The sequence below is a fragment of the Oryx dammah genome, unplaced genomic scaffold, assembly GCF_014754425.2.
Source record: "Oryx dammah isolate SB20612 unplaced genomic scaffold, SCBI_Odam_1.1 HiC_scaffold_15, whole genome shotgun sequence".
Lineage (NCBI taxonomy): Eukaryota > Metazoa > Chordata > Mammalia > Artiodactyla > Bovidae > Oryx > Oryx dammah.
This window is the reverse complement of record NW_024070199.1, coordinates 38,548,186-38,560,334: the sequence shown is the minus strand read 5'-3', so window position 1 is coordinate 38,560,334 and position 12,149 is coordinate 38,548,186. Positions and strand designations below refer to the sequence as shown.

Below are 12,149 nucleotides of genomic sequence, written 5' to 3'. Positions count from 1 at the left end.
CAGCCCATGGGCAGGCCGGCCATGGAGACGAGCAACCCCTCCTGCCCCCCACCCTCGCCTGCCTGCCCCCTCCCGTCCCCTCCCCCAGGGCCAGCCACCAGGAGCGCCCCCACCCCACGCCGCAGCCACACCCAGCCCCCAGCTGCTCCCCGCGGGCCCCCACGCCCTCTGTGCAGTCAGGACGGGGTTGCCTGTTCATTCTTTTTGGATCTCCCTCTCGGTGTCACCCGCCCCCAGCTGGTCCCCGCGGCCCCCACGCCCTCTGTGCAGCCAGGACGGGGTTGCCCGTTCGTTTCTTTGGACCCCCTCTCGGTGTGGCCCGCCCCCAGCTGGTCCCCGCGGCCCCCACGCCCTCTGCGCAGCCAGGACGGGGTTGCCCGTTCGTTTCTTTGGATCCCCTCTCGGTGTGGCTCGCGTTTCCTCCCTGCTGTGTGCTGCTGCCCTGGCTGCTCCGGTTGGTGGCGGTGGTCTCTCGTGGAGGTGGTGGCGGTGATGGTGGTGGTGGTGATGAACTCTGACTAACACGGCTTTCTCTCTCTCCCTGCCTTGGGGCCTCCTGGCCTGGACAGCCCGCTCTTCCTCCGTCGTTAACCCTTCGTTGTCCTGTGGGATAGACTTGGAGGTGGCTGCCCTCCCCCACCCCCGCCGCCCCGGCCCCAGGCGGTGGGGAGGGGCCCCCCTCCGTTGTCGTGGTGCGTTGTTCTCCGACCCCCAGCCCGCCCCGTCCCCTCTCTCCTCTCTGCAGGCTCCGCCGGTGACCCACTTGCAGTGCTGACGTCTCTCTCTCTCTCTCTGTCTCTTGTCTGTCCGTCTCTCTGTCCTCCTCCTCTCTCACTGCCTCTTTCTTCCTTTTATCTGTCGTTGTTTCTCCTCCTCTGACCCCACCCCGCCCCCACCCCCACGTGTGGCCTGCCCTCTCCCCCACCGCCACCCCCGGTTGCCCCTCTGGCCCGGCTGCCTCATGGTACGTCCAGTGGCACCCTCCTGGCGGGCGCCAAAGTGGCTGCCGCGGCGGGGCTGGCGGTGGAGCGGGAAGGCCGGCTGGGGGAGAAGCCGGCAGCGGCGCCGCCACCCGGAGAGGACGCCTTGAGAAGCGGCGGGGCTGCCCCCAGCGAGCCGGGCAGCGGTGGCAAGGCGGCGGGGAGAGGCCGCTGGCGGACGGTGCAGAGCCACCTGGCCGCCGGGAAGCTCAACTTGTCCAAGTGAGTGATGGCCCCACGGCCGCCGGAGCCGTGAGCTCAGGCCTGCCCTCTCACACCCCGCCCCCTGCCAGTGTGGACAGCGGGACCCCTGGCATGCCCGCTGCTGCCCCCAGAGGTGCCGTCCTCGGCCCCTGGCTCATCCCATCCCGTCACAAAACTCTCATCGCCCTTGCCACCCGGCACGACTGACTCAGCCATGCACCATGCATCTCAGCCTCCAGTTGCCACCCCCATCCGTTTCTCTCTTTGCCAGTGACCAGGTCATTTCATTTTCTGCCCCCAGGGCAGCTTCATTTCAGTCCTTGAGTCATCCCATCCTCTTTGACTGGCTGCCCCATCTCGACCTCCATGGGCACCAGGCCACAGCTGTTAGCCACTGGACCAGCCATCCCTGGGGAGCTGGCCCAGCCTCAGCCTGCTTTCTGCCGCTCATCTGCCACCGGGCCTTCCCTCTTGCAACCAGCACAAAGCTCTAGACCCAGAGGTCGAGCCATTTCATCTTGACCATCAGGTGACTCCATTGGCTTGTCCCAGTCTTGCTTGCATCATGACACCGTCTGTTCCTTGGGTCCACTGTGAGCAGCTGGGAGGTCCCTATTGGCTTATCCCCATTGACTGTCCCGGTCTTGGTCGGTGACCTGTCCCGCTCTCAGCTATTGGGACTGGATGTTCTTGGAGGTTGGGTTGTTGAGCCCCCAGCTAACTTTTCTGACGAGGGTGGTCTGGATGTCAGACAGAAGAGCCGTTTCCCTTTTAATAACTTCTGAGCTGGCCAAACAGTCAGTCTAGTCCCTCCCTGGGAGCAACAGGCATAGGGTGAGCCTCTATTCTCTGCAGATATTAAGTTCCTTCCTCCCCCCATGGGGCAGCCTTATTCTCATCTGGGCTCTTAGAACCTTCCATTTCCCCACAGCTAAGCCTCCCAAGCTCTAAATCCTTTGAACTATGACCATTCTCACCTACTGGGACGTAGGTTCCATTTTCGGCTTTTAGAACTGCCTCATTCCCAGCTAATGCAGGACCCTCTCATTTAGAAGGCCAACAGCCCTGACCCCTTCTTGGTGGCCAGGCCGGTTCTCTTCAGCAAACCTGTGGTTCCCGCCAATGGGACCACTGAGGACCACCACACTGAGACCTCGTTTGCTCATTGCCCTGAAGGCGCACCAGCCGATGTGCCCCCTGACGTGGAGCCTCAGGAAGGCCCCAGAGGGAAGCCCCACCGTCCTTCAAAGAGCCAGGCCCAGCGCCCCACCCTCACCGAGTTACTCTGGCCACAGACTCTGGGCTGGCTGAGGCCTCCATGCCCTCCGCTGGCTCCAGGCCTGGAGAAACCGATTTTAGTTTCCCTGTGACTGAGAGGTTGTAAATTGAACTAATTCTGGATGTGATAGAAAACCAAAATGAGGTCAGAGAGGAGCAGGAGGAGGTGGCCGCCCCGGTGCCGGCCTCCCCGCTCCTCAGCCTGCCCCCAGGGAGTATGAGCCCACCAGGCCAGCCAGGCCAGGGCCTGCCCCTGGGGGTTGCCCTGATGCCAGGCCTGAGCCAGGCAAGGCTGCCACCCCTGCCAAGACCCCAGCTGAAGCCATATTTTGCTTTTCTCTTTCTTCCTTCCTTTCTGTCCTTTCTTTCTTTCTCTCTCTTCTTTTTCTTACTTTCTCTCTTTATTCTTCTCTGACTTTCTGTCCCTCTTTTGCTCTCCCTCTTCTCGCTTTCTCTCTCTCAGCCCACAGGGGCAGCCTAACTGTTGTCCTTTTGGTTCCCAGGGTGGGCTCAGGGGGTGAGCCAGACTGTCTGGTCGTGGTGAACGTGGCTCCAGGGGCCCCGGGGCCTCCCTAGGGCAGCTTGGGCGGAGGAGGAGGGTGTCCCATCTGCCCTGTGGCCCCAGACCAGGAGGTGGCAAGCTATCTCTCTAAGAGATCTGATAGGAAATAGGCTTTGCAAGTCAGGTACTCAGCCCCAAAGCCGCCATAGACATGTAAATGAATGCCAGTGGTTGCATTCCAGTAAAACTTTATTTATGAAAACAAGTGGTGAACCATATTTGGCCCACAGGCCATAATTTGCTAACCCCTGCCCTGGACGACTGAATGGAAGACGGAGGGAAGGGACAGAAGACAAGGAGGGTGGGCCCCCTGAGGCTCTGGCCCTGCAGGTGCTGAGAGCTCTGGCCAGGAGACAAAGCAGACAGATTACCAGAGGAGGCCAGTGGTCTCTGAGACCTCCTTCTGCCTCCATTTCCTGAGACATCTGTAGCTTCCCCTGGCAAGCGAGCAAGGACTAGTAGCATATTTCCCTGGGCCTGACCTCATTAGGTCCCCATGGCAACCCTGTGATGGAGGCAGCTCGGAATTTTTACCCCATTTTACAGATGAGTAAACTGAGAGGTTGCCTCCTTTTCCAAAAGTCCCTCAGTGAGGAAGCGGCAGAGATGGGGCCTGAACCCTGGGTCTCTCTGACCCCAGACTGCCTCTGATGAGCCATGTCTTGTTCCCAGTGTGTTTCAGAAATGCTGGTGGCCCATGAGGTGGGTGCCCTATCGCAGATGCATAGAGGACAGGATAATTACCCTGTTCTTTGTCAGAACTTGGGTAATCTGAGTTCTGCCAAGCAGCCGGCCAAGTGGTTCCCTGAGTCCCCTCCTTCAACTGGGAGTCATTCCCAAGATACTGGGAAAGGAAACTAAGCCTCGGAAACAAGGAACCCCAGAAGGGTTCTCCATGCCAGAGCCCGAACCCTGAGGGAGCACCGGCCAGAGGGCAGAGGCCCTGGAGGCCCGGGACACGCCCCAGCCTCCGAGGACAAAGCAGGACAACTGTTGGCTGCTCCTGACTCACCACATGTTACTAGGCCAGCTCCACGCTGGCCTGGATTTCCTGGTGTCTCCAAAGGCCTGTAGCACTTAGAGCACAGAGGCGGACTTTCTTGGGGTCCCCCGTGAGATGGCAGGAGGGGGTGGCCCAGCTCCCTCCACCCCCTCCCGCTCCAGCAGGACAGGCAGCCACAGGGCCCTGGGACCCGCCTTCACCACGCGGCCAGCGGCACAGCTCCGCGGCCCACTCAGACCAGCACAGAGGCCGGCTCAGACAGGAGGTATCGGGCACTAGCTGAGCCAGGGCCGGGGTGGGGGGCTGGGCGGGCCGCCCTGGGGGCCTCTGGGTGGGCGCGGGGCCTGGCGGCGGCCTCCCGGGTGAGTTGGTGGCGACGGCAGCGGTGACAGCCCGGATGGAGGCCCGGCGAGGTATTCCGGCAGAGCGCGCCCGGCACTGGGGCCTCCTCGTCCTGGCCCTAGGCGTCTTTCTCCTCCACTGTGATCCCTTCACCTGCTTCTCCTTTCTCTCCTCTCCTCCACCCGCCCCAAGTTTCGAGGACTCCACCCTGTCCACGGCCACTACCCTTGAATCTATCCCCAGCTCCACGGGAGAGCCGAAATGCCAGCGACCCCGCACCCTGACGCGGCAGCAGAGCCTGCAGCAGCCGCTGAGCCAGCACCAGCGGGGCCGGCAGCCCAGCCAGCCCACCACCAGCCAGAGCCTGGGCCAGCTGCAGGCCCACGTGGCCTCGGTGCCCGGCCCCAACCCCCGGGCCCACGGCCGGGGCCAGGCACGGCAGGGCTCCTCGGCCGGCTCCAAGTACCGGCCGGCCGGCGGCCGCAGCCGCTCCAACCCGGGCAGCTGGGACCACGTGGTGGGGCAGATTCGAAACCGAGGCTTGGACATGAAATCCTTCCTGTAAGTGCCCTGCTTGAGCAGCCTGGCCCCCACCTCCCTGACCCAGCCTCTTTTCCTCCCCGTCTCCTTTGGAGCAGCTGGCTCTGAACCACGCTTACCCCTCCGTCTCCAAGGCAGGGTGCCCGGCAGACTCGGGCACCCTCTCCCCAGCCTCTTGTGGCTTGTGGCTCATCCCTGAAGCTCCCCCCTTCCCACGGAAGGACTTGTATCTGAGCCACCCCCTGAGGACCCCAGCCCCTTCCCCCGAGGCCCCCAAAGCCAGTGGAGACACTAGGGGATGCTACTGAGGTCCCCAGATCTGTCTCTCCCCTTCTGGCCAGGCCTGGCTCTCCTGGCCTCCCTGTCACCTCTCTCCTCCTCTCCTCCTAAACCTGGTCTCCTTCACTCCCACGCCCAGGCCTCACCTCCTCCCGTCCCTGTAACCCGACTCTGCTCATCTTCCGGCCCTGCACTTCCTCCCTCCCTGCCTCCCACTTCCCCTGTCCCTGCCCAGGGCCCTGTCCTCTGTCCCTCCTCTGTCCCTCCGACGACCTTCCATAGCCACCTGCCCTCCACTTCCCTCCCTGGCTCCCACCATGACCCACTCATTCCCTGAGGACAAACCTCAAAACGTTCCCCCAAAGCTTTAGAAAACATCACTGAATCAGAGGCTTTTTCGAAGTGCACAGGTCAGAAAGGTAACAACATCCCGGCGGTATCTGGCCTTAACCATTCCCCTCCGCTGGATGTGTCCCTCACCCACCCCCTGCAGTGTGCCCGCTTGCCCCTCCCGCACTGGCAGGGCCCCACCCAGGGTGCCCTCTGCCCAGTGTCCCTCTGGGCATCTACACTCACTCTCCGAGCCCGGGGTCAGCCTGGGCTTCAGTCCCTGACATCACCTCCTTCCTCTGGCCTAACGTGACCTTCCTTCCAGGCTCTGGGGATTATTCTCAACACCCAGGTCTTTTCCTGGGAGCACTTTTCATGGAGCAGGAAACCAGCACACTAAGCCTGGGAGAGGAGAAAGGGAGGAGGAAGGGGAAGGCCAAGGTGAAGGCCCGGCTCACTGGCAAAATGTGAGGATTCTGAGCATCCTTCAGAGCTCATGCCTCCAGCTGAGACCTCAGCCCGAAAGGCAGTCAGGAGTGCTACCCCTGGGAGGAGCAGCCCAACAGAAGACACCCCCCTGCACCAGCTTCCCATACCCTTGGCCCCGGCCAGGCAGGAACATGCCATGCCGCCTGTGACTCTACTTGGCCAAACTAGGCAGCGCATCTGCTGGGCCTCTTCCCCACCCAAGGACCGTCAGGAATTCAGCTGGACGCCGGCCTGAAACAAGATAGCCGACAGAGCCTCCTGGCCTGCAGAAGGGCGGTTTGTCCTGGGGCGGGTGCTGTGGCACTGGCGTGGATTGGAAGAGTGAGGGAATCGGTTCTGCTGTGGCTTGAGCAGAACGGAGAGCCGGCGGGAACCCTGCACCCCTCTGCTCCTCCCAACTGCAGACAGCCATCTGCACAGCCATCACCCTGCCTCCCATTCTGTAGCTGTCACGTGGGAGCAGGGGCCATGCCCAGGCTCCAGGAAGAAAGCAGCCAGCCTCAGGAAGACCTCTGGTACCCCCTCCCCTACCCACCCGCTCTCTAGCTGGCCAGGATTTGATGAGCATCACTCTCATGCCAGCATCAGTGCTTCTTCTGCCCACTGCGGTGTTTTCGCCCCTCACCGGCCGGCCAGCCCCAGAGCTCACCCCAGTCCCCCACCTCCTCCACTTGTAGTCCCTCACAGCAGGGGTCTGCAAACTTTTTCTCTAAAGGACCAGATTTATAAATAATTTAGGCTCTGAGGGACACATGGTCTCGATCACATTTAAGAAAAAAAAACAATATTTTTAAAATGTACAAACCATTCTTAGCTTGTGGGCTGCACAAAACAGGCCACCAGCTGTAGCTTGCCAGCCCCTGACCCCTCTCACAGTTCAGCTAGCGTGCTTCTGACATCCTTCTCTCACCACAAATGCTGGGGGCCCACACAGAGAGTCAGGGTGAGAAGGCTAACCAGGACCCCCCAAATCCCACTCCCTCGTGCAGGGAGAAGGCATTTCTCCTGCTTGCAGGATGTGACCACTCCCCTCAACACCGCCAGCTTCTCCCCTTCCTCTTGCCCTTCACTCGTGCCCCTGCGGCCTGCGATGCCATGGAGAATGACAAATCAGGAACTTGTGCAGAGCAGCCGTTTTGTTTTTAAGAAGAGCAAAAGGAGTATCTGAAAAATGCATTAACTAGGGAAAAACATGTTGTTTTTGTTGGGTTTGACTTCCCCCAGCACAACCAGCTTCCAGGCAGTCAAATGGAATTTTACCAACTGTGAAACAGTACTGGTGGGCAGGGAAGAAAGGAAAAACGAGAATTCGTCCTGAGGAAAGGGGGCGTTCTTTCGGAAAGTTAGATGCCGGTGTGTGCAGGTGTCAGCCTGGAGCAGCTGTGCCCAGGACAAAGATGCAAAGACAGAGAAGTCAGCATCCATTGGCTCTGGACCCCACGGCCTTCCCCCGTTTTCTGAGACCCCCGCCCCTTCCCCTCTGTCGTCATTTCTCACTCGCCTTTTTGACGACCTCTCCAGGAGCTCTCCAGGGAGACCAACCTCTTCGCGCTCTTGGACGGTGGTTGAAGCGGGAGACCTCCTGGCCCAGGAGTCCCACCCTCTGGGATGTCCCATCAGGCTGGCCATCTTTCCTTTGGTGGCATGCCTGCTGCTTCTGAAAATCGCTCTCCCTGTGTTCAGTTGAGAAGCCAAAGCTGGGGGAGCTCAGCCAAGCACCCAGAAAACACCCACAAACTGCGATGGCCTAGAGGGGCACTTTTCACCCCTGGAAAGTGCAGGCAGCCCCACAACCGCCCAGCAGTTCTCTGAGAGAAGCTGGCCTGGAAGACGTCACCCCTTGACCTCTGGCCCCACGCTGCTGCCCACATGATGATTCCTGGGCCATCTGAACCAAGACTTCCTCAGGGCAGGATTCCTCCAGACCACCCTGACTGTGGACACAGGTCCTTCGAGTCCTGCCAGGCCCTCTACAGACCTTGCCAGCTTCCTGCACTTTCTGTCTTTCTCTGTCTCTCTTTGCCCCTTGGCGCCTTCTGGACTGATTCTCCAAGGAAAGGCCCCTGAACTGGACCCCAGAGCCTTGGTGGCTATTCCCCAGATCTCCAGGAAGGGGGACCCAGAAGAAGGTGCAGGATGGCCAGTCCACCATGTGCCAGAAGAGTCTAACATTCTCCTCCAATGGGCCGAGTCTCTAAGGACCTGGGAGGGAGCCCCCCAGACCTGCCTCCTGGTGACCAGGACCCAGGGATGTCTTGATGAGGGACTTCACTGGAGGCAGCGTCCTCTGGGTTTCCAAGCTTTCTAAGAACTTCCTGCCTGGAAGCCCAAACCCCTGCCCGCAGGGTCCCCAAGCAAGATGGCAGCAGAGGGCCTCCCCCCACCTTCTCCCAGGGGCCCAGGTGGTCTGAGTAGCCTCTGGCCTTTGTTCAGCCAGAGATGAATGAACCTTGGATATGGACTGTGTCCCCGGGCCTGGACTCCACTCCTCCTAGCCTTCCCCACGGGTTTTCTTGGGGCATCCCAGCCACATGCCTCTACCCAGCCCCTCCCTGGTGGTGAGCTGGGTCTCAGGCTGCACACACCTCCACTCCATTCCCCTCCCTTCCCCACCGCCCCGTCACCGCCTTCTCCCCTCCTCTGCTCTACAACTGTTGACAGTGCTGAAGTTTGGTTTCTCTTCTGCAGGCCCAGTTTCTTACGCTGTTTTCTTCTCTCTCTTTGTCTCTGTCTCTCTCTCCTCCCCCTCCCTGCCCCCCGCCGCCCCACGGGGCCTCCTCCTCCTCTCCCCCGGCTGGTGGGCTGCCCACCTCGCCCCCCCACCCTGGGCAGGGAAGGCCGGATGGTGGTGCTATCCTTGGTCTTAGGGCTTTCGGAACAGGATGACTTTGCCAATATCCCTGACCTGCAAAACCCAGGAACCCAGCAGAACCAGAACGCTCAGGGGGACAAGAGGTACGAGCACAGGCGAGGGCCTGCGGCGGCCGTGGCAGAGAAGGAGGCGTGGAGAGGCTGCCAGCCTCGACCCCCGGCTGCTGGACGAGGCAGCGGCACCTTCTGCGGATGCTGGAGCGGGAGGACGGCCCCTCCCCAGCTGGCACCCTCACACCGGCCATGCTGGTGGTGTCCCTTGGGCCTGAGGCCAGTGTGGCTGTCCTGGGACCATTCTGGATCAAGCCTGCTCCCCGGGCCTGCCTGCTCTCGCCCGGAGCAAGCCAGCATTTCGGCCCCATCTTCCTGCTTGGCTCCCCTCTGCTGCCCCCTCATCTTTCATTTCTGTCCCACCCGACCCAGAAATCCCAGTTTCTCCGGTGGTTGGTGGGCGGCCGGGATGTTAGGGAGGGGGCGTCAGCCTGTTTTCCCTCATCCCCGCCACCTCAACCTCCCTTTTGCCTGGAGGTCCCCCTGGGGTGATGGTCACGCACACACACACACACACACACACCCCACCCCTGCAGAGATGTGACCCGGCTGCTCAGGGCTGATGGAAGAGGAGGCCCTGGCAGGGAAGATCTGGGGTCTAAGAAAGGCCCAGGGATCAGAAAGAACCAGAAAGGCAGCCCCCCCTGAGCCTGAGGTACCAGGAGGAGGGAACAGGAGTGGGTGGGGAATGAGAGCAGGTGGCAGGGGCTGGTCGGGCCCTCTGTCACTGGGAGCCCTGCAGCTGGCCTTCAGGAGTTGCCTGCGTGGCCCCAGCATGAGCTGAGCAGAGGGCTGGGCATTTAACCATCCGTTGCCCTGGTCATCAGGAGCCAAAGGAAGTGTCATCTGACACCCTCATCTCAAGGAGGGAGCGGAGCACCCTCATGGGGAAGGGGACGGGCAAAGGTCAAGGGACCCAGGGTTCAGGCAGCATCACTAAGGTGGGATGACCCTGCTCCTGGTCTGGCCGCCACCACCCCCCTTGCCTTGGGCTGGGTCAGGTACATACCTGTAATTGCGGGCGGAGGACCCATCCCCTTGATCGGGTTGTACTTTTCATCAGCCCAAAGGCCTACAGGAGAGTTGTGTGGCCTGGCAGCCAGGCCGCCTCCTTCTAGCTCTGGTTTTGAGACGTTGGGCAAGTCACAGCCCTTCTCTGGCCTCTGATTCCTCGTCTGTCAAGTGAGGGGTTGGACAGGGTGACCCCTTCCAGCTCGGAGGTGCTAAGCCTCTAGTGAGGGAGTAGCCCCTTGGGTTGAGGCACGGGTCAGAGCCTGTCCGCCAGGCAGGGACCCTGACCCTCACTCACTAAGAGCCCGGAAGGTGCAGGAGGGACTGTCCCAGGCTGCTGCTGGGGGCCTGTGCAGGAGGGGAGGACAGGCCGAGTTAGCCGACTTGCCTGTCTCTGCAGTGGCTTCTGGAAACCCAACCCTCCTATGTTCGTCCCATCCCAAGTTCACAGTTGCATGTCTGGTGGGCAAAGCCGCAAGTGATCAGAGAGTGGGAGGGGAGCATGGGACCAGCTCTTCCACTCACGGGCACAAGTGGTGTCACACCCTGAGCCCAGGTCCTGGGATGCGGGAGGGGCCGAGTCTGCCACCTCCAGGCCACTGGAACCACCGGAGTCCCGGCTTCCCGCAGGCCAGCCAGAGGGCGGTGGGGGAGAGGGCTAGGGGCCCACAGGAGCTGAAGCCCTCTGAAAGCCTTGCTAAGAGCCCGAGCTCCTGGCCGACAAAGGTGTGAAGCGTGAGGGAGCAGATGCAGGCTGGAAACGAGATTTCATATCACCCATGTGTTAATTAACTGGCTCCATTTTCACCTACCGCCTATTTTTAACCTCCTTGCCACTCAGGTCTCACTCCATATTTTAACACACTCATCCCTTCTGATCATTGCCTCAGTCGTCCCCTGACTTTCTGGGAAAGGTGGGTGTGGAGGTGGGGGCCCTGTGCCCTCGCCCCCACCCAGCCTGACTTTCTGAGTGGACCCAGGCCATTCCCACCCAGTCACGCCTACTCCATCCCAGAAGCTCATTTCTCGTGGCTGTTGGGGTCTTTCTCGGGTGATGAGCCACTGCTAGGGTGCTTCCTGCCCGGCACTCTCCCCTCCTCCAAGCTTGGCATTGGCATCACCCTCCGGCACCGGGCACTTTAGGGCCCACCCCTCTGGGCTCCTGGCCACACGGACCTTGTAACGGTGAGCTTGGGTCAGCTGTTCCTTTCCTCCTCAGCTTCTGCCTCCATGTCCAGGGTTTGCCCTCTACTCCCAGTGCCCCCTTCTCCACCCAGCTGACCCCTTGGCCGGGTGTCTCCAGAGTAGCAGATGGGTGGCCCTCAGCTGTTGCTGGGGAGAGCATCCAGCCCCCCAGGTCTGTTAGCCGCAGGTTCCCAGGAAACAAGAGCCCTAGGAGGAGGCGTGGCCACTCCAGGTCCCAAGCAAGGTGCATTTAGCAAGTCACTGCCCCCCACTCCCACAGTTCTTGGTGGCCCTGAAGCCCCACCCATCCAGGACCCCCCAGACCCCTAGGCCTCAGCGCTGGAGCCCCAAGAGATGCAGACTGCTCCTGGGCCCGAGAGGGGGAGGGAAGGAGGCCACGGCTGCCCCTGGCTCCCACGCCCTGCTCGCCCGGCCCACCTCACCTGCTGCCCTGCACCCATGCATGCCTCATGCCCTGTCCGTCCCTCTCACCATCGCTCCTCGGGATCCAAATGGTTTCCACCATGGCCCCACCCCCCCCAGAGTGGGGTGGGGGGCAGGGCGGGACCTGGCCACCCCATCACTGCCCCCGGCTCCGAAGCCACCATGCTTCCTCCGTCCCGGTGTGTGTCCCCGCCTCCTCTCTGCCTCTCCTCTCGGCCGCCTCGCTCCTTGTCCCCTTGTCCACCCTGCAGCCTCTTCACTCGTGTCCAACTAACCTTTCTCGGCTTCTCTCCCTCCCTCCCTGTCTCCTTCCTCCCATCTGCTCCTCACAGGGATGGCCCTGGGCCGGGCCGGGCCCCTCCGCCTCTCCCTCTGCCTCTGTGCCTCGTCTCTCTGTCTCTCTCTGTCCTGTGACCTCCGATAGCTTCAGTGGCGCTGACCATCTTTTCCCAGGCTGCTTGGCAGCTGTGCTGGTGCTGTGGTGTGGCCAGAATAATTCCGACTTTCTCATACCTTCAGCAGTCAATCTTGGCTCTCTCCTCCTCTCCCACTCTATTTTTAACCTGACTTTACCTCTCCA

General features: G+C 61.3%; 2 protein-coding genes across 4 annotated transcripts in view; both read left to right on the top strand.

Moving 5' to 3' along the window:
• The window catches only part of SYT7 (synaptotagmin 7), a 63,020-nt gene that overhangs the window by 34,353 nt on the left and 16,518 nt on the right, over nucleotides 1–12,149 (top strand). The window contains exons 5-7 of one of the 3 annotated variants that reach the window (XM_040255985.1): nucleotides 975–1,202; nucleotides 4,562–4,930; nucleotides 8,840–8,962. The exons of 1 other annotated variant lie outside the window; for it this stretch is intronic. In XM_040255985.1, the coding sequence (XP_040111919.1) occupies nucleotides 975–1,202; nucleotides 4,562–4,930; nucleotides 8,840–8,962 (720 nt within the window). Of the gene's footprint in view, nucleotides 1–974; nucleotides 1,203–4,378; nucleotides 4,931–8,839; nucleotides 8,963–12,149 lie in introns of those variants that run through there. One more of the 3 variants, XM_040255983.1, reaches the window with a different exon arrangement.
• LOC120874542 overlaps nucleotides 9,040–12,149 on the top strand; it is a 4,644-nt gene continuing 1,534 nt past the window's right edge. The window contains exon 1 of the mRNA XM_040255986.1: nucleotides 9,040–12,102. Within this exon, the coding sequence (XP_040111920.1) occupies nucleotides 11,596–12,102 (507 nt within the window). The 5' untranslated portion in view covers nucleotides 9,040–11,595. The remainder of the gene's footprint in view (nucleotides 12,103–12,149) is intronic.